A 22,618-nucleotide genomic window follows, 5' to 3' on the forward strand; every position below is an offset into this window, starting at 1 on the left:
TTCATTCTTTCAAAAACAAAAATGAAAACTATACCAAACACTTTTTTCAGTTTTTTCACTTTCTCAAAAACAAAAATAAAAACTGTACCAAACAACTTTTTGAAAACAACTACAAAACAGTTTTTCAATACAACTACAAAAATTAAAAAACAGAAAACAAAAAACTTTTTGAGTTAACTACCAAACACAACCTTAAATTTCTCGACCTATGCTTTTGATGTATTTGCAATTAATATATTACCTAAAATATAGTGGACAATTATCATACAAATTACAAATTCTGACCTTTATAAATTTCAACACGTATTATAATATGGTTTATATTTTTTAAGCTAACCCGCGGCAACACGGGGTAAGTATTTTTTATAAGTCATCTAGCACAACGCATCTGTCAAAATATTGTACTTATTTAATTGTGATTGAGAATATATAATATTGTGTTGGCAATTTGATATATTATAATTATCTCCGCTAAAACATTCATATATTGTACTTATTTAATTGTGATTGAGAATACCATGCTTCCTAATCATTAAATTTATTATCTGTCTTTTATAAACACTTGATTAAAATAAAGTCTCTTTTTTTTTCTCTCTTTTAGACACCTCTATAATGAAAAATTTACCAAGTATTTCAAAGTTTGTTACGAATTTTATTATTCTATTTTTTTTTTTTGTGATTTTAATCTCTTTTTTATCTTTATGTAAGGCTATAATTATGGTCAAATCAATTTTCCGGGCCTTTTCCGGATATCTCAGCCAAATCAAAATATAACTTTCGCTGATGAAATATATAATGCTTTGGATGACACGTCCCGGGGTGGCTAGAATCTCTTCCAGAGTTACAGGTCCTAGTCCTGAGAGCAAACAAGTTACACGGGACAATGAGTTCCGTTCGCAAAGTTGAGAATCATGGATTTGTCGAACAACGAGTTCTCCGGCGATCTTCCGAGTAAATACTTCAAAGAGCTTTTAAGGCATGAAGATGAGCAAAGAGAAGAAGGAAATTGGTTACATGGGACAAGAATATTAACGCGACTCCGTTATGGTGACGATGAAAGGCCTTGACTTTGTTATATAGAAAATTCAAACCATGTTCACGACGATAGGTTTCTCTCACAACAACTTCACGGGGGCGATTCCAGAGCTCCTAGGGAGTCTCGAAATGCTCAAAGAACTAAACTTGTCTCGTAACTCACTCTGGAATTTTTGAAAAAAAACAAATTATAAACTCCAAGTTGGTTTTAACAACGCACTGGAATTTATTTTATTTATTTATTTTTTTTTTTTTCAATGGGCTAAGATCATATGAATAACTTTATGGATTTAGAGTTATCCAATCATAAAAATTCTATTAACAGTTTTAGTGTAATTTTTACACTAAATTTGATGTAACACTGTTTTATTGGTGTCAAAATTACACCAAATATTTAAACATTATATAATCTAATTAATTTATCATTCATAATTAAAAGTACATATTTTAGTTAGTCCAAATTTAACAAATATATTTTTAACTGTTAATCCAAATTAATTTCTTCCATATCTATGAATATCTTAACTGTCCCTTCATTTTTTAAGATTTTATTAGATTTTTTTTCAAATATAATAAGATGAACATACCATTTTCTGATGAATTATAACAGTAACAATAAATAAATTAAACAAAAAAAAAATTGTCAAACACATTTGTTCTTCATGTCTTCCGCGGTGTGGTAAAAGATTCTTTTTTTTTCTTCTTAATTATTGGATTTACTTTTTAGAAAATAAAAATAAAAATGGATGATTTGTAGTATGGTCAAACAATTATTTTTTTCTTGAGAAAGGCTAACAAAATCTATAATAAGGGAGGGTATTATAGGTAAATGTGCATTATAGAGTATATAATTAATATTAGGAAAAATTATACAAAATGACCAATTGAAACTTATTAATTAGCAAAATAGCAAAAGTTTCAACTTTTCAGCAAAATAGCTAAATTTACGTTTTCAAAATTTTTTGACTACCAAGATTAAATTTTTTTACGATTATTATAAACAATTTATCACTTTAAAAAAAATTAATATTGGGGTAAAAAAAAAGTTTGAAACCAGATTACTGCACATTTTAGTTATTTGACTAAATTATGATAAACCTTGGTTATTTTGGAAATTGATAACTTTAAATTGACTACTTAGCTACATCACCCTTAATATTAATAGTGATTTAAGAAATATTCCTATTAATTGTGAGAATAAATGTCGCATTTTATTAAAAATAAGGGAGGCTGCCATTCGGTATAGTGCTTTGTTCAACTTGTTCGTCATTGTATCCTACGAGCCGGTTGCTCATGTTATTCATGTTACTTTCTCTTTCGGTGAGAGTATTAATAAAGCTTTAAGCAAATTGTCGAAAAAATTTCGACGTGTTCTCCATTTTCTCTCCCTTATCGATTTCTTGGTGATATCCGGTTTAACTTATAGTAATTCATGTCTACATACTTATTATACTAGTTTTTTTGTTTATTTATTTCAATAATTTTTTGCAATTCATCTAACTATTTTTTTCCGTCTATTATTACTAACATTAAACAGTGAAACTTATAGTACGAAAAAATAAAGGAAAAATAAATACAATTCCACACGTTGCTCAAACACGGGCACTCTAAAAGAGACAAATATATCTGAGTGTTAATGTCATGTTTGATCATTAGCAATATTCTACGTAAAGAGGTGTGATTATCGAAACATTGCCTTGAATATTGATGAGTCAACCACATGCTGTGAAAGTCTATCAATGTTGCACCGGCGTCGATGGCAACAACATCCACAAGAGGTGTCATTACCTCTCTAACATGCGTGTCTTTGATCTCCAACACATTTTCAATCATATCCTACCAAAAAATAAATATCAACAAAATAATTGTAGTTAGCGTAAAAAACCGGAAAACAAATTAGCTTGACGCACAGATTGGCTAAAAGAAATCTTTATTTATTTATTTATGACATAAAATTTTCTTAATGACTGGAACGCCCAACTTTTTCGGTGTGAAAAGGACAACAATATCGTACCTCAAATGACCCACCCCAATGACTTATTTATGTACAACAAAAAAAGAATAAATAAATAGCTTCTTTACCATTTTCGGGTCTTAATTAGTTTCTCGAAAAAAAAAAGTTTGTGGAAGCAATACCTGTTCTTCCTCTTCTATTGCGCCGCTTAGTTCTGCACCTCGCAGCATCAATTTCAGCTCATCTTCTGTAACGTATGGTTCGCTGAAGAAAAAAAGACAACAGAGCTCTCAAACCCAGCAACAAAATTCGAAATAGAATTTGCTATAAAGAGATGAAACATACCTGATTCCTTTCAACCCAAGCAACTTCAAGATTCCCATCGAAATGAACGTAACCACTCTTCCGACGGGATACAATACCAATGAGAGCCAAGCCACTGGCCGGACCTAAATCAAGTAAAAATCAGTCTGGGCACAGAAGATTGTGAACGACGAAGAACAAAAGTCGGAGAGCCTTAGAACTTACCACGATCCTAGCAACTTCAGTCGCATTGTGAACAGCTATGCTTTTCGGAGTGATCTCAGTGAGCAGCAATATCGCAACCTTAGAACATTTCATTCAGAGACAAGACAACTAGTGCATTGGTGAGATATGTACAAAAGGAGAGCACTGGACTTTTGCTAAGTTCTCGGTGAGGAATTAACCATCACAAATATATCCCCTGAGTTCGGTTAAAATTCACTTTTTGACCCCGAGATTAATAAATTGATACCAACATCATCTAGTCGTGCCCTTTTTTTTAAAGTTAACAAGTTGCAAGAAAAAGTTGGTTCGGGGATATATTTGAATCAATTTGAAGAACTCGGGGTTGATCATTACATACTGAAAATACAAAAAGAAATTCTGACCAAAATCAGGGAATACAAAAAGACTCAGAACGCTCTACAAAAGTAAAATAAAATGGAGGGAAATTAAGGAAGTACGTTGTGCCGATGAGTATGGTTGTCAAGAATCTAGTCACGTCTTTACGGAGCATTTTGAACACACCGTCTTCTGACTCTCTATCGGCCAACTCGCGAACCTGACACATAAGATTTTTTCTAAGATTGATCGCTCTATGTTCTCAAACTGTCTTTACATTCAAGAAGAGTCGTGTTGGTTTCCGATACGAACTGATATATTCGCTCATATTACGTAATATGTAAAAGAAGGGAATTATAGCGACGGATATTGCACGTTCAAGTGGTCTGTGCTCTCCCACCAGGAATATCTCTTTCGTCACACCAATCTCTCATACACTATTTTCATGATGATATTCTCTACTAATTCTTCTTATATACAGTCAAACTTAACTTCTTCTCATAAATTCTCTACAATTTTCATACATTCAACCTCCGACTCTCTATCGGCCAACTCGCGAACCTAACACACACGTTTGCTTATATTTATCACTCTATGTTTTCACTGTCTTTGCATTCAAGAAGAGCCACTTTGGGCTAATCCTTTTTATATGGGTAACCATGCTAACCACCTAAACCATTAGAGCCTAAAACTCTCTGATTAGCAATGTTATTTTTTTTTTTTTATTAATGAGACTTTGGTTAGAGCATCATATTCCTCCCAAAGCATTTTACAAGCTAGATGACACTTAGCCAAAATCCTACCAATTTGAACAAACTGCCATTGACGGCCTAGCTCAGTGAAATCCTAATGCTTTTGGTGATTGCAAACCAACTAACTCATTAAAATCTCACTCTAAGCAGTCTTTAAGTCAAGTGTCAATATATTAGTGCTAATACAGTAATACTATTAGGTTCTTGTCATTCTTTCTTACTTTATCTAAGACTGCCCTCAAAACTACATCAAATTTTTTGCTAAGCCTAATTATAATCTCCTAATCCCCAACATTCCCCAACTATAACTTCTAATCAATCTACAATAATTCTTCTAAGCCAAAGGATTACTAACCTTCCAAGGCCAAAGCGTGGTGATTGAGGTCTCAGCCATGGAAAAAAACGCAGAGAGACCCAAAAGCAGAGCCAACACAATGCCTTGCTCTTTCAGAACTTAGAACCTGAAGAGTCTTGGGCCAAGCGTTTCTCATCGCCAATACTACGCTCTGACCAAAATCCCCAAAGCCAACGCTGACTAGTCCTTCCGAGGCCAAAGCCCTTTGACTTCCACAAACCAAAACCCCACAAACCATCGCCGCCAAAACCACGCCACGTTTTAACAGTCCCTTCAAGACCTCCGAACTTGGACCCAAATCTCTGTCTTCGCTTCTTGTCGATATCGATGCTTCGAGGCCAAAGTCTGTTGCTTTGCATGTTGGGTAGCGAAAACTCTTGAGCTCGATTGCATTGGGAGACGAGAGTCGAAAAGTGTACGGATTGCTTCGACTGCTTCGAGGGAATTTTCGGATTCGTATTGGAACTGTAATTCGCGGATTGTAGTTCAAGAAGGTCAGACATTTAGAGCTGATATTCGAGGAATCTAAAGCTATGTCCATTGGTTATTTTCAAGCTATAACATTGTCAATGACCAAAAACATGAGTGGGTTTGAGTATCTGGGCGTGTGTGTGTTGTATGTACGGACGGACATGGATATCGGAGAAAGAACTCTCTGAAGAAGACGAGAGCTTCAGAGAGAGAATTGCTTTGCGATTGCTTGGTATAGTCAAGCAAAGTGACTAATTTGCCCTTTCAATTTCACATATATAATAAATATACAAATGAAAAACATATTTAAATAGTAAACATTTGACTTAGTTTTAAGTCAAAATTTAAATTGTTCATGTTTTATTTATGGAGAGAGTTTGTAACTTTGTATATTGAAAAGATTTAGATCTAGAGGTTTTTTTCTAGGATTAGAGCTTAAAATCTGATCCAGGAAAATAAATTTGTTAAAACATACTAATAAAAATAACACATAAATAGAGAATATTATTTTTCCTGAAATCCCTTTTCCCTCTAAAAACCCTACACCCTCTGGGTTTTGGACATCGTCATCAACATAGCTCTGACTCGGGGGAGGGCGATTCCTCATAACGTCTCTTGTCGCTTTTTGATATTTTCTTTCTTCTCCGTTCGGCGTCATCATCATCGTCCTCCGTCTATCCGCTTCTCGGGACGCCGCCAAGCTCATGCGCCTCCACCGTTTCAAGATCCGCACGTGGGTCCACGCGCCACCTCGCTCCTTGGCCTTGGCCCTCGTCCCGCAAGAACCTCTGCGTCAGCTCCCGTCGTCTCCCTTGTCGATTTCCGCGATTTCGTCGACGTTGCGTGTCGGGTGTTCACTGCGTCGTGGGTCTGAGACGCCGATGTTGAGGGTCTTGGCGAGCTCCCGTTTGCCGACGTCGTTTGGCTCACGGAAGCTATGACTCTCGACTTCATGTGCTCTCTAGCGGCGTTGGTTCTCGCTCTCAGGTGGTCTTCGCCTTATAAGGGTTCGTGGGGAACCTGGGTTCCGTGTGATAGTAGACCTGGACTTGGGTTCATATTGTGGATAATACCCTTGGGTCTTGCATTTTTTTTGTTTTCTGTTTTTCCATTATCTCGTTCATCTTTACTTTATGTTTTAGGAAGTTAAGTTGGTGCTATTGTGTTATGTTTTGGATTGGAGATAGGTTAGCCGTCGTCCACTTTTTCGTTCAGAAAGTTCTCTTAGACTTTTACCTATACAGCCTGAAGACATGTCATTATATTGGTCTCCACCATCCATTGAAGATTACCTGAAAAGAGGTTAATTTATATTCTATTCTTATTGTGCCTCTTGTGCACAAATTGGGCTTATCTGTATTTGATGTAAGCGCTAGCTGTAGATCTTTTTTGTTTTAGGTCTTTATTATTTTTTTAATCAAGATGGTCTGAAGCTGTATTTGCGGATGTTATGCTCACTTTCTAATAGATGGTTCCGAGTATTTTTTTTTCCTGAAAAAAAATACATAAATATATTTAGTGCGACACTCTGAGATATGAATGGCAACGAATAGAAATACAAATTGAGTACATCTCATATATAATTTACCGATTGACTTCAATTATTTGTTGACTTCATAATTCCAAAAACTTGTCATGCTGAATTGAAAAATAGGGCCAAAAGCACTTTCCGATCTTACCGCCTTTTGAAACTTTATTAAGTTTCTGGTGTATGAAAATATCAAGATCGATAGAATGTGTTGTCGTAAATAGTTCATAAAATGCATCTGTGTTATAATAAAGCCAATAGTGTAATGCCATGCGACATTAGGTTAATTCAGCCGTTAGATGTTTATAACCTAATTATGTATTATGGTAAGTTCAATTTTTATCAGAAAATTCTTTGATTCTCAATTTCATCTTTGAGTTATTTGCGGTAAAAATAATTAAAGGTTATGATTCGTTGCAGTTTAATACTCATTCTTTAAAAGTTGCGGAAAAAATATTCAATGTTACAAAGTTATATCTCCGTCACTACTTTAGCCCTTAGAATAAAAATGGACGGTCAAGATTTTTCAAATTCATAATATTATTTACACTTCTTTTAAAATGATTGAACAAAATAAAAAAAGACTAAAAATATTAGATATAAAACCATTAAAATAAACCATTTATTTCAAGCTTGCATGGATCTAAAATCAATCTTCCACCATCGTCATGTTCATTAGATTTTCTTTCCTCAGTGTACTCGAAAAGTCGGAATCAGAATCAGGGGATTTAGCCAAAAACGAAGACCCTACAGTAGCGCATTCAGGAGGATCATTTATGAAGATTTGTTTTGGAACTGAATGTTCTTATTTAAGAAAATCTCATTTTTACAAGATAAGACTTCTTGAAATGGGGTGAGCTCTGCCCTTCTGTACCAGAACATTGAATATCAACTTCCTAAAATCTGGATACTTTATCTGTAAAAAAAAATAAAAATAAAAAAAGAGCTCAAGATGGATTCATCAAATCGTTTTACCTCATTGTCTCTTCAGATTTGTGCTATGAAACACCGAACGGAACACTTTTATAGTCTTCTTGTTCGGTCCGATGTCTTCAAGATTTTTTTTTTTTTTTTTTCTGAATCACAGAGAAAGAGATTGTTTTTTTGTTTTTGTTTTTTTTTTCTAAATCACAGAGAAAGAGATTGATTTTTTTTTTTAATTTTATAATAAACGACATTCCGTTGTTACAACTGAATTCTTGAGTGAATTATAGTCGAACATTGTTAAAACATTGTCAAAATAACATGTAGAAAATCAGTTCGTGAGTTCGTCTCACCTTCCAGCTCGGTTTCACTCCAGCTCGTGTCAGCACTTATTCGTTCTCTCTCGTCAGTCCGCTCGACCTTCACCTCATCACCTCGCTAGCTCGTCACCTCACTAGCTCGTCACCTCGTCACGCCGTCACTTCTCCTTACTCCTGACTAAACCTGGCCTAACGGTAGCGGGACGGGACGGAATCCCCGCTACCGTTAGGCACAGTAACGGGAGCGGGACTCCCGTTACTGCTGACGGACGGGACTCCGTCCCGGCACTTGTCCCAAAACGCCCCCAACACAACCACCTAATACTCTTTCGATCCAAATTATATTGCTCCTACTTTCAACCATTCGGAATTCACCGAAATTCCAAACACCCAAATGCCATATTACCCTCAAATGGATCCCGAGCAAGCTTATCAAGCTCAAGTTCCGCCATCCGAAATGGCTTTTCAAGAATTTCAAGTATTCGAGCAACATTATCGTGAATCCCAAAATCCAAATGAAGAAGAAGATGACGATGAAACCCAAAATCCAAATGAAGAAGAGGAGGATGAGGAGGAGGAAGAAGAAGACCTACCACCACCTCAATCTCAAGGCTTCGTTAGATTCATGAGTACAATAATTCCAAACGTTCAAATTATGTCTAGGAAAGCCTTGAGATCCGGTATCCTAAAATGGTTTTTAGGAGAAAAAGAACAAATGAAACAAACAATATCATCTGGTAGATATAGCGTTGCCTTAACCTCGGATATATGGACTGGTCAATCTAAGATGGATTTCATGAGCGTTGTAGTGCACAATATAGACGACGATTGGAACCTAAACGAACGTATCATAACCTTTAAGAGGATAGAAGGTTCTCACACTGGTGAAAACATCTTAGACATCATAGTTAGTGTTATAGGTGAGTGGGGTTTGACCAATAGAATTATATCTGTAACCTTAGATAATGCCACAAGCAACAACACCATGATTAGGGAGTTAAAGGAGGAACTTAACGTTGACGATACTCTTTTGCATCAACGTTGTGCTACCCATATCATAAACCTCATAGTTCAAGCCGGAGCCGCTAGTTATGACCCTTCGATCAACAAGATTAGGAATTGCATTAGTTGGATAAATAGTTCAACCTCTAGAGTAGATGAACTTAAGAGACGCCTTAGAGTAAACGGTCTCCAAGAGCGCATCTTTCACCTAGATAACAAAATTAGGTGGAATTCTACCTTTCTCATGTTGACCAACTTCTTATCTGAGCATTACGTCGATGTTATTGTTTCTTACATTAACAGCGAACATGGCGAAAACGCTATATCCGAATATGATATTAGGATGGCTGAATCATTTGTTTCTTTTCTCGACATTTTTTACAAAGAAACTTGTTATCTCTCTGCTGTTTACACTCCTACTTCTTTTCTCGGTCTTCATACTATGACCGCAATTGATGTGCATCTTGATAAATATAAAAACAAAACAATTTTTCAAGATTCTGTTCAAGCAATGACAGCCAAGTTTTTAAAATATTGGGGGGCTGGAAAGGTTCCATTATTATACGGTTTTGGAGCCATTCTAGACGTACGATGTAAAATTAGTGGTTTAAAAAAATTTCTGAAGTACATTAGAAACCATTTCGTGGACCAAGATTACATTGCACTTGATCTCCCGAGGATCGTGCAAGCTTTTTTTTTTTTTTTTTTTTTTTTTATCTTTTCAAGGTATACGAGGCGAAACTCCTACCGCAATACCGAGCACAACCATCTCAATCACAGATGCAGTATCAGAGAAGACACCAATACACGAATGTCTTCGTCAACGCTCCCGCTTACAGCCCATCGCCTCAACAACAAGAATCTGGGACAAGCCAGACGAGGTCGAGCGCAACCGATGCACGGTCCCATCCGGAGATCCAAGAGTACGATCGGAACGATTGGGTCAGGTCGGATGACGAAGCCATCGACCTCTTGGTTTGGTGGAGACAGAATGCGAGGAGGTTCCCGGTCTTGTCATCTATGGCACAAGACGTCCTCACCATCCCTGTTTCAACCGTGTCATCTGAGGCGGCTTTTAGTAGCGCAGGCCGCATCATCGACGATAGAAGATGTAGCTTGAAACCGGAGATGGTCGAAGCATTGACGTGCGGTAATGATTGGATTCAACATAGAAATCGAGCACAAGAAACATTCATGTGCTTCGATATTCTTGACGATTTTGAAGTTGATTTCGCAAATGTAAACATAAATGGTTAGACTAACTTGTATAACTAAGGAATATCCCGGCCCTTGTCCGGGATAAATTTTCAAATAATTAACGAGGAAATGTGTGCTCTTTTTCCTCGCCGTCGCACCTTTTTAGGGGTCGGTGAGGTTTTTTAGGAGACCCATTTTTAATTTCACATTCTTCTTTATTATTTTTTCTACCCATTTACTTCAAAATCTTTTCAATTAAGTCCTTGTATATAATTATTTAACTTCATTTAAATCTTCATTTCTACCCAATTAATTTAAAATCTTTTCAATTACATCCTTTTATTATTTAATTATTTAACTTCATTCAAATTTTTTTTTTAATATTTTTTCTTTTTTTTTTACGCCTAACGGGGTCCGAATCTCGTTAGGCGGGACTCCCGTTACTGTCCCGTTCATTAACGGGACGGGACTCCCGTTAGTCCCGGTAACAGGAGTCCGGGCTTGGCGGGAGCGGGAGTCGCGGTACCTCCCGCCAAGCCAGGTTTACTCCTGACAGGCGTATCTCGGGAACCCACACTCCTTGGAACTCACATCACTTGGGAAAAGTATTGCATTTATTTTTCACTCTATTTTCTATTTCTTGTTCTCTGTGTAGTATTTATTATTCTCTATTTCCTAAAAGTAGTTATTACGCATATTTATTACACTGATCATGTATCTAGTCTAGTCTAATGTATCCACCACATGTATAAATAGATGATACAATTTCATATCAAGACAAGCAGAATATTTCTCAGATTCGACTCTCTCTCTCTCTCTCTCTCTCTCTCTCTATATATATATATATATATACACACACGCATTGCAGCACCTTGCCGTGAGCAGATTTCAGACGAGTCTCTTTTTTTGTTCAAATGAGATGCCCGATGCTTCACGAGTTCAGCGGGACCCGAGAAGACTCTCTTATAAGGAGCATATGAGCTGCTCTCTCATGAGCTTCACAGGAGTGATATTTTTCTTCCCGCCCACCATGATGACGATGATCGCCGTTCAATTAGGATTATATCACTTGGACTACATCTTTAATGGGTGTCCAATGAATTTTTCAACAGATAGCAAAATTGATAATGCAAGACTAGTTAATTACCTAATTTTTGTTTTTTTTTTACTTCTACGAAACATTCTAATAAAATAAGATCTAAAGACACAAAAAGACAAGAGAGGAACATCTTTCTCATGCAAGGCAAAACACATATGTCGGGATTAAGTATAACTTTAATTAAGTACATATTATAAGGATCATCTAGTGTTAGAAATATAACAAAAACTCCTTTTAAACATTATACTGATATAGTGGTTAAAACTTCAGTAATAACAATGAATACGTAATAATGGTTATGTTCTTCAGCAAAATATTATTATATTGGTAATGATACGCGCCTGAAAAATACAAGATTTTACAAGCTTTGGAGAGGCTTGTTCCCTCTCAATCCCAAGGAAAGCATCCCAATTCTTTGCTCAATATTTGCTTTCCTATTCCTTTAATTCACGTCTCATTTATTACCAAGTAATTGGTCAAACTAGCTATTAGTTTTTAATTACCATAAGTCTTAAAGGTGTGGGGTTCCATAAAAAACCAAGTATGATAATTAGAGGAGTAACCCACAAGCCTTATAAAGAGGTTAGGATCGTAATACCCAGTCACATTGGTACATGCACTTGAAGCGTGAAGTATAGGCCCGATCAGGTAGCCCACAATCGAGAATGGGCCCCGCTCTAATATCATCTTAAAGGTGTGAGGTTTCATCTAAAACCAAACTTGATAATCAGAGGAGTAACCCACAAGCCTTATAAAGAGTCCAGGATCGTAATACCCAGTCGATGTGGGAATATCCTTGATAATAGGTCCTAAAATATGATTAACCACAACAAATAAAAAGAGTTTATATAATTGTCACGGTGCATATCCAATCTATACCCTTTCGATTAGGTAATACATATAGTGAATGGTAAAAGAAACATTTGATAACCGTTTCCTATTCTGAATCTTCTGATTTCTTTAATTACCCGAACACCTACCCTTTTCCATGTGTTTTTGAGAAGTGGTTAACCTCTCTTGTCGAATTTTAATTGCAATTATTATATAGCAATAATAGAGTTTATGATAGGGATAAATCTAAAAATATGACATCTTGGTAGTGTTTTTTCTCATTATTCAATATGAGCCATTTATTATAAAACTTAACAGTAATGTCATGAAAAACAGTTGTTTAATAACATTTTATCATATAATATTTTGTCATTAAAATATTGTTAATGTAGTTTTTTTTCATGACAATGGTATGTTCAAAAAGACAACATGTGAAAATACAAATATATCCTCTCAGTAATTTGGTCGAAATTCATTAGTACAAATATATTAAATACTTGCATAACGTTACCATGGGATTTTGTGAAATATCATCAAGCCGTTGGTTTACTTTTTCATTCATTAAAAAATGTAAATTAGTCGGGATTTATGCTTTTTCCATGGTAAAATATAAGATAAAATTGGTTCATGCATGGTATATATATTTCACATCCTGATCAAAGAGTCGGGGGTTAATTATTTGACACTGAAATTACAAGCACAAAAAGTGAATTTTGACCAAACTCGAGAATATATATTTGTTAGCTTCCCATCAAAATAAATAAAAGACCCAATTTAAGGTAGATATTTTTTTTCTGAAATTTAAGGTAGATAATTACGTTCAACTTGATTACACTTAAAAAGAACAGAGAAGAATCGGCAAATCCTCTGGTCCATTCAGATCATATTACATGAAAATAGAAAGAAGAAAAAAAAACAAATGTAGAACTCGCAGCACCACTTCTCGTGCTCATTCCTGAGTAGAAAAAAAAAAGAGTTAGAATATGAACAGTATGGTTGTCTAGCAATCCTTTTTTGAAGCCAAAAATCGCACCTTATTTCCTTTGCTTTATTATGTCCGCTAGACATTTGCAGTATGGTTGTCTAGCAATCCTTTTTTGAAGCCAAAAATCGAATCTTCTGGTGAACAACAGAGCGTACCCAATGGATACTCCGATTCCGAGACCTGCACCGTATCCAATAGTTGCAAATAGCTTCCACGTCAGTGTTTCATCGTCGCCATCGTCAACCTCTTCATTGTCATCCTCTTCTTTGTCATCCTCTTCATCGCCACACGGCTTCGTCAATGGAAATCCACACAACCCCGAATTTCCACCGTACGAATTGTTGTTGAACGTATCGAACTGTCCTCCTCGAGGTATTTTTCCACCCAAGTTGTTGTTGGAGAGATTTAGAAAACCGAGCTGATGTAGATTTGAGGCCAGTTGTTGCGGGATCTCTCCGGCGAGCTCGTTGAATGAGAGGTCTAACCATTCGACATTACTCAAATCTCCCAATGAGGGTGGGATCGGACCGACGAGATTGTTGCGAGCAAAATTGAGGCCTTTGAGCGAATCCAGCTTCCCGATCGTTTTTGGAATCGCACCCGTGAATCCATTTCTTGAGAAATCAATCGTTGTGAACAAGGTTTGGATTTTCTCCAGCTCGATGTAGTTTCCTTTCATTGACACTGTCACCGAGTCTTGATAATAGAGAAACAGCCGGTTATCTTTGTTATCCAAGTACTCCAACGTATTTGCATGCGCACCGATCATTGCCTTGAAATTCTCAAAATATTTTGCTGGCAAGACACCCACAAACATGTTGTCGGAGAGATCCATGATTCTCAAATTCTGAAAAGGAAAGCTTATCTTGGGATTCTTTATTGCACCATGAAATCTGTTAGACCTCAATACAAGAACTCGTAACTCTGGCAGAGACTCCAAGAACTGAGGAAAAACGTCATTGAGTTCGTTGTTTCCGACATCTAGAACTTCCAAACGCTTGGAGTTAAGCAAAGATCGCGGCAGCGGGCCTTCCAATTTGTTTCCGTTGAGGTTTAGCGTTCTCAAAGAGCTTCCATTTGAAAACGCTGAAGGAATAATGCCATCAAACTTGTTCATTCTCAAATCTAAAACTGACAAAGAGTTGCTGAACTTTCCAAGGCACGGAAGGATATTGCCGTTGAAGCTGTTGTTTGACAGGTCGAGAACTTCGAGAAAATTGTGGTTGCAAAGCAGAGATGATATTCCTCCACTCAATTGATTGTTGGATGCAAAAAATGCAACTGTAGACTGAGGCAGATTCGGAAGATGGCCTTGAAGCCTATTAGATCGGAGGTCAATGGATTTGAAGCTATGATTCAGTGGAGGAACTGGGCTTATGCGTGTAAATGAGTTGTAAGAAAGATTCAGATAATTTGAATATTCGGAGAAATTCCACAACCATGAGGGAATACTCCCTTCAATTTTATTTTGGGAAAGGTCTAGATTTATTAATCCCTCTAAGCTTTTCAGACCGTTTGGGAACTGAGAAATATTGCAAGAAGACAAACTCAAAGTCCAAAAATTATTTGACTTCAAGACAGTGTAGTTAGCATGGGGGATGGAAATAACAGATAAGCTATTAAAAGAAAGGTCCAGAATATGAAGTGTTCTAAGCTCTAAAAAATGTTCCAATATGACGACACCACTCAAGTTATTGTTCCCTAGATCCAAGAACCTTAGATTTGGAAGGGAATATAACCAAGTGGGTATTGTCCCATAAAGAAGGTTGTTGTTTAAACTTAAGGATTGTAAATTCAATGGAAGAGGTCCCAAGAGTTGATGAGTTGAAGAGTCACATAGAAAAGCTTTTTCAGTTGATGAGTTGCTACAAAGATAGGGTAGCTGGCCTTCAAATTTGTTGTATGAAAGATCTAAATCAGTGATTTCACTGCTGAAACATGGAAAAGGAGGAGGAGTTGGTAGTCTGACATAACTACAATTTACTACAGAAAGAGATTTTATTTTTTTTAAAGTTTGAGATAAATAGGTTATATCTATTTCTAATCCTATGTTGGAAAGCGTCAAATCGGTGAGTTGACTGGTCCAATTTTGTTTAGGGAATGAAACATTGAGACTTGGGCTATCTTCTAAAGAGACCAATGTAAGGTTTGGCAGCCGAAAAATATGTTCTGGAAATTTCCCTTTGAGTTGGTTGGATTTAAGATCCAGATATGTAAGAGAAGTTGAGAGGTTCATGAAAGAATTGGGTAAGACGTCAAACATGTTGACATCACCTAACCTCAAGTGTGTGAGAGAAGTTAGGTTCGTCAGGATTCGTTTCAAGCTACTTGTCTCGGCTCTTAACTCATAATATTGACCGTAAGGAGAACCGATTTCAAGTCTGAGCAAGTTAGACAAGTAAGCAAGTTCTGGAGGAATATGGCCACTGAAATTGGATTCTATAAGGTAAAGAGAAAGCAAGCTGGGAAACCTACCAAAGTTGGGTGAGATTGAAGATCCTTTGAAATCATTTGATGAGAGATGGAGAGATTGGAGATGAGTGAGAGAGAAAAGGCTGCTGTTGGAGTCCATGACACCTTGTAGCCCGCTGAGCTCGAGACCAACGACGTGACCGGTCACATCGTCGCACGTGACTCCACTCCAATGGCAACAATCTTCGCTCATATTCCATGGTTGATCAGTACTGATATAATAATCATCTGTGATAATATGAAAAGAGTTTTTGAAAGTGACCAAAGAAGATCTTTCACGAGGATGACAGAGTATTGGCGAAGAATTTGTTGAAAAAGGATTAAGGAAGAAGAGAAACAGAGGAATCACACACAAAACCCAACCCATTATCGACGAAGGAGAGGACTATGGCTGATGAGATGCTTTAAATCCACAATAAATAAATAAAACATTTGGATATTGTATGTGATATAGAGTTGCTTGTGTTTACTTTAAAATCAAGAAGGAAAAAAAAAGGACTTGAAAGACTTTATGGAAAATTGTATTGCGTGGCTAGTTAGTGTTGTAAAATGTTGGGCCACGTCATGCACAAAGACTTCTATTTTCAACCATGCATTCGTCAATATTAAATGGTGTGAGTGTCAGTGGCGGACCCAGAATTCTCTTTAAAGGGGGGTCCAAAAAAAAGTTGACTGTAAAGTAAAAAATTAATAATTTGAAAATTATTTGGGTTGAAATTTTGGTTGGAAAGGGGTCAAGGCATCTTCATGTTTCTACCTGGGTCCGTCCCTGAGTGTGACATCTATAATTTAATCTCTATGTTTGACTAAATAGACTTATTTTGTTAAGTTTCCAAACCATAGACGAATATAAAGACTTGACGAAAATATTATTCGTTGCCTAGTTATTGTAACTATCAGCAATTGTGTAAAAATGTTGTTTATGGGTGTCATGTCAGTTTCACAACTTGACTAATGAATAAAAGAAGGGCAGTGTAGCGAAATAACCAAAATGAAACTATGAAATTTGTTTTTAGCCTATGTTTCACAATTTTTAAGGAAATAGCCAACAGACTTATGTGGCAATAATTAAGGTCTGATTTACCCTTGTGTATTAACAAATTCGTCACTTTCTCTTTCCTACTTTTTTCCTACATTTTTTTTTACATAAAAACTTCAAAAAACCATATCTATCTCATATGAACTCGAAATTGAGTGATTCCAAATCCTACGGATTCGTGACGCCGAGATCTTCAAAAATAGATCCATTGTGTTTGATAAAAAATCATGTTTAATATCATAGATGTAGAAAAATCACGTTATTACCTTAAATATGGAAATAACTGGAAATTTTTGAAATTAACAAAAAAATAAATGGAAACGTAACTATGATGCATTAAACATCATTTTTCATCAAACACAATGAGTCTATTTTTGAAGATCTCGACGCCACGAATTTGTAGGATCTGAAATCACTTAATTTCGAGTTCGTATGAGAAAGATATGAATTTTTGAAGTTTTGATACAAAAAAAATTATTTGAAAAAAATAGGAGAGAGAAAGTGACGAATTTGTTAATAAATAAGGGCAAATCAGACCTTAATTATTGCCACATAAGTCATTTGACTATATCCCTAAAAATTGTCAAACATAGGCTAGATCCAAAATCACATGTTTAAAGTGGCCTAATTACTTACAAATCTCATAAAAGAATAAGGAAAAGAAAATACAAAACATTAATAGTCCTACGATTACGAATAACATTAATAATTTAGAAATATGCCTTTTTCCGAATTTATTTGATTTGAGTTTAGTTGACCATGTCTATTACCAAAGAAGCAAATGAATATCTCATAATGTTTTTTTTTTTTTTTTTTTACAACAAGGATACATGTATGATTTTATATTTATTGGTTGAACTTATATATAAGCTACTATATATTGACGGGTCGACTTGTGCACTTCCTAGCTCAGTGAAATCCTCCTGCTTTTGGGAATTGCTAACCAACTCACTCATTAAAATCTCCCGCTAAGCAGTCTAATAAATCCCATCAATTTGATCGTAATCTATTTTAACATACTTCATTTTTAGACCACAATGTAATATTTTTAAAAATAAAAATGTAATTGATAAAACAGAGTTTTGTGGTAGTGTTTACTTTTCAAATCCAGAACAGAAGACTAAGGAAAATACAAAGGAAAGTGAAAATTTAAAGGAAAATGAAAACGAAAGGGAGAATGCATGAGAAACTCAATTTTCTTTGCCATGTTTGGAAACAGTGGAAAACACGAAGGAAAAAAAATAGAAATCCATAGTATTTTCTCATTCTTGTTTGGATGTGCTAAAAATGCAAACATGGAAAATACGAAGGAAAAATAAATTTTTTTTAAACTGAAAAATATTTTCCATCATATTTTCCATAAAAAAAAGCTTTCCATCTTATTTTTCTCAATCCAAACAAGACCAAAAAAATGCAATGGATTCTCATTTTCATTTCCTTTGTATTTTCCGGGTTCCAAACGAGACCTAAAAGACTTGATGGAAACTTAGATCTATCAGCAATAATGTAAAAAAATATTGGACCACGTCATTCACTAAGTATGCACAAAGACTTCTATTCAACCGTGAATTTGTCAATATTGTGATATTTATAAGTTTCTAAGTCCGTGTAAGACTCTAAATAAGACACTATGAAATACAGTGCAAGAACAGAAAAGAAAAAATAAATAACCGGCAGGCAAATCAATGAACACATTTAACGATGAACAATCACATGTCAGATACTCATGGACAAATTTCCTCGTGCACATCCCTACATATAAACAAAAAAAGAGTTGGAAGTTGAACTAGCGGCAATATCAAAGTGGAAATAACTGAAAATCAAACCCTTTTTTTTTTTATTCTTTATAATTTCAACTAAGAGATTTGCATTGTCGCCGTCGACTAGCGATCCTCTTGATGAGCCAAAGTTCAAATCTTCTGCTGAAGAATAAAGTGTATCCAATAGATACTCCGATTCCTGAACCCGTCCCATATTCTGAAGTCTGAAGTCGAGTACCGATCAACCGTACTATACTCATTAGGAGTCTGAGAAAATAGTTGAGCGCCTTCCATATGGTTTTGACCAATGCCCGATTGCTTCCGAGTTTTCAGAACTTGGTGCTGTGCCCATGGCTTTGATTCGTCTTAAATTTTCTATTTTAAGCACTTACTTATACTAGGTCTTTTCAATTTCAGGTTATTAGCCTCACTACGACGAGGAAGACATCTCAGATCTCTCTGAGATCCTTGACTCGTCTGAAGAAGAGCGTTCTACCTTTACATTGTCGGACTCTGACTTTCTCGACGACTACTACCGCTACCTCTATTCAAGTAAGTGTTATACGATCGTGATTTTTCACTTATGCTCATTGATCTATTAGCATTGTCAGCCCTAATGTGGTTTTCATGGACTTTTGCAGAGATGACGAAGAAGAGAGGCGCACCTGCTGTGGTTCCGAGCAGTCCCAAGCGCCATCGTCCGTCTAAATGTTTATGTACGTTTAATTAATCTGCAATTATTCACAGTAGAGTTAAGACTTGTTCTCAGAGGATTCTGTGTCCTCTGCTCCTCTTATTGTAAGGAATATATCTGCAATATCTTGAATATCAATTACCTCTCTAACACGCGTGTCTTTGATCTCCAACACATTTTCAATCATATCCTACCAAAAAATAAATATCAACAAAATAATCGTAGTTAGCGTAAAAAATCGGAAAACAAATTAACTTGACGCACAGATTGGCTAAAAGAAATCTTTATTTATGACATAAAATTTTCTTAATGACTGGAACGCCCAACTTTTTCGGTGTGAAAAGGACAACAATATCGTACCTCAAATGAACCACCCCAATGACTTATTTATGTACAATAAAAAAGAATAAATAAATAGCTTATTTACCTTTTCGGGTCTTAATTAGTTTCTCGAAAAAAAAAAGAAGTTTGTCGAAGCAATACCTGTTCTTCTTCTTCTATTGCGCCGCTTAGTTCTGTGCCTCGCAGCATCAATTTCAGCTCATCTTCTGTAACGTATGGTTTGCTGAAGAAAAAAAGACACTAGAGCTCTAAAACCCGGCGACAAAATTTGAAATAGAATTTGCTATAAAGAGCTGAAACATACATGATTCCTTTCAACCCAAGCAACTTCAAGATTCCCATCGAAATGAACGTAACAAAAGATTGTGAACCAATGAGAGCCAAGCCACTGGCCGGACCTAAATCAAGAAAAAATCAGTCTGGGCACAGAAGATTGTGAACGACGAAGAACAAAAGTCGGAGAGCCTTAGAACTTACCACGATCCTTGCAACTTCAGTCGCATTGTGAACCGCTATGCTTTTCGGAGTGATCTCAGTGAGCAGCAAAATCGCAACCTTGGAACATTTCATTCAGAGACAAGACAACTAGTGCATTGGTGAGATATGTACAAAAAGAGAGCACTGGACTTTTGCTAAGTTCTCGGTGAGGAATTAATATATCCCCCAAGTTCGGTTAAAATTCACTTTTTGACCCCCGAGATTAATAAATTGATACCAACATCATCTAGTGGTGCAATTTTTTTAAAGTTAACAAGTTGCAAGAAAAAGTTGGTTCGGGATGTATTTGAATCAATTTGAAGAACTCGGGGTTGATCGTTACATACTGAAAATACAAGAAAAAAAAAATGAACTCTGACCAAACTCAGGGAATATGTTTGTCATTTTCCCATCAAAATAAATTAAAGACCCAATTTAGTAACTTCCCATTTGAGAAATATGAACTTACAGTCATTACTCCAATGGCTGCACTAATACCAGCTTCTCCGAATATTGCCGTTGCAGCCTCGGTTACTAAAGCTGTAGCTCCAATATTGACAACGCTGTAGAAGAAGAAGAAGAAAAAAAAAACAGATCAAGATAGAACAAAGAATCGGAACGCTCTACAAAAGTAAAATAAAATGGAGGGAAATTAAGGAAGTACGTTGTGCCGATGAGTATGGTTGTCAAGAATCTAGTCACGTCTTTACGGAGCATTTTGAACACACCGTCTTCTGACTCTCTATCGGCCAACTCGCGAACCTGACACACAAGAATTTTTGCTAAAAGATTGATCGCTCTATGTTCTCAAACTGTCTTTACATTCAAGAAGAGTCGTGTTGGTTTCCGATACGAACTGATATATTCGCTCATATTACGTAATATGTAAAAGAAGGGAATTATAGTGACATTATCTCTTTCGTCACACCAATCTCTCATACACTAATTTCATGATGATATTCTCTACTAATTCTTCTTATATACAGTCAAACTTAACTTCTTCTTATAAATTCTCTACAATGTCCATACATTCAAACTTCGACTCTCTATCGGCCAACTCGTGAACCTAACACACACGTTTGCTTATATTTATCACTCTATGTTCTCACTGTCTTTGCATTCAAGAAGAGCCACTTTGGGCTAATCCCATTTATATGTGTAACCATGCTAACCACCTAAACCATTATAACCTTAAACTCTGAGATTAGCAATGTTATTTTTTTTTTATTAAAGAGACTTTGGTTAGAACATCATATTCCTACCAAAGCATTTTACAAGCGTGATGACACTTAGCCAAAATCCTACCAATTTGAACAAACTGCTATTGACGGCCTAGCTCAGTGAAATCCTTATGCTTTTGGTGATTGCAAACCAGCTAACTCATTAAAATCTCACTCTAAGCAGTCTTTAAGTCAAGTGTCAATATATTAGTGCTAATACAGTAATACTATTTGGTTCTTGTCATTCTTTCTTACTTTATCTAAGACTGCCCTCAAAACTACATCAAATTTTTATTTAAGCCTAACTATAATCTCCTAATCCCCAACATTCCCCAACTATAACTTCTAATGAATCTACAATTCTTCTAAGCCAAAGGATTACTAACCTTCCAAGGCCAAAGCGTGGTGATTGAGGTCTCAGCCATGGAAAAAAACGCAGAGAGACCCAAAAGCAGAGCCAACACAATGCCTTGCTCTTTCAGAACATGAAGAACCTGAAGAGTCTTGGGCCAAGCGTTTCTCATCGCCAATACTACGCTCTGACCGAAATCCCCAAAGCCAACGCTGACTAGTCCTTCCGAGGCCAAAGCCCTTTGACTTCCACAAACCAAAACCCCACAAACCATCGCCGCCAAAACCACGCCACGTTTTAACAGTCCCTTCAAGACCTCCGAACTTGGACCCAAATCTCTGTCTTCGCTTCTTGTCGATATCGATGCTTCGAGGCCAAAGTCTGTCGCTTTCCATGTTGGGTAGCGAAAACTCTTGAGCTCGATTGCATTGCGAGACGAGAGTCGAAAAGGGTACGGATTGCTTCGACTGCTTCGAGGGAATTTTCGGATTCGTATTGGAACTGTAATTCGCGGATTGTAGTTCAAGAAGGTCAGACATTTAGAGCTGATATTCGAGGAATCTAAAGCTATGTCCATTGGTTATTTTCAAGCTATAACATTGTCAATGACCAAAGACATGAGTGGGTTTGAGTATCTGGGCGTGTGTGTGTTGTATGTACGGACGGACACGGATATCGGAGAAAGAACTCTCAGAGCTTCAGAGAGAGAATTGCTTTGCGATTGCTTGGTATAGTCAAGCAAAGTGACTAATTTGCCCTTTCAATTTCACATATATAATAAATATACAAATGAAAAACATATTTAAATCAAGGATTTACCGTTACCGTTACCATTCCGAGGTTCAGAATTTACTGGTAACCGTTGTTACCGTAAAGGAATACCGGGGAAAGCAGGAAAAAAAAAAGAAACTGGTACCGTTGAACTTACTGTTATTACTGTTACCG

General features: G+C 36.3%; 2 protein-coding genes across 4 annotated transcripts; both read right to left on the reverse strand.

The window, feature by feature from the left end:
• Window positions 1–2,512: 2,512 nt before the first annotated feature.
• LOC149398706 (putative DUF21 domain-containing protein At3g13070, chloroplastic) lies at window positions 2,513–22,362 on the reverse strand. 3 transcript variants are annotated; one of them, XM_089614903.1, is made up of 8 exons: window positions 21,708–22,362; window positions 20,766–20,863; window positions 20,571–20,664; window positions 20,102–20,179; window positions 3,335–3,438; window positions 3,172–3,253; window positions 2,732–2,871; window positions 2,526–2,642 (listed from the first exon to the last, which is right to left on the reverse strand). In XM_089614903.1, exons 1-8 carry the CDS (start codon window positions 22,248–22,250, stop codon window positions 2,579–2,581), a joined length of 1,203 nt encoding a protein of 400 aa, XP_089471029.1. In that variant the 5' UTR covers window positions 22,251–22,362; the 3' UTR covers window positions 2,526–2,578. The 3 variants fall into 3 exon arrangements, with proteins under 3 accessions (XP_089471027.1, XP_089471028.1, XP_089471029.1); XM_089614901.1 differs by lacking the exon at window positions 20,102–20,179 and adding an exon at window positions 3,518–3,595 and having other exon boundaries at window positions 2,513–2,871; XM_089614902.1 differs by having other exon boundaries at window positions 2,513–2,871.
• Window positions 12,990–16,151, reverse strand: LOC149398707 (receptor-like protein 7). Its single transcript, XM_089615258.1, has 2 exons — window positions 13,366–16,151; window positions 12,990–13,287 (listed from the first exon to the last, which is right to left on the reverse strand). Exon 1 carries the CDS (start codon window positions 15,980–15,982, stop codon window positions 13,367–13,369), a length of 2,616 nt encoding a protein of 871 aa, XP_089471384.1. The 5' UTR covers window positions 15,983–16,151; the 3' UTR covers window positions 12,990–13,287; window position 13,366.
• Window positions 22,363–22,618: the final 256 nt, after the last annotated feature.

This window comes from Urtica dioica, chromosome 5 (assembly GCF_054948205.1).
Source record: "Urtica dioica subsp. dioica isolate 48M chromosome 5, U.dioica_male_clone48M_v1_H2, whole genome shotgun sequence".
NCBI lineage: Eukaryota > Viridiplantae > Streptophyta > Magnoliopsida > Rosales > Urticaceae > Urtica > Urtica dioica.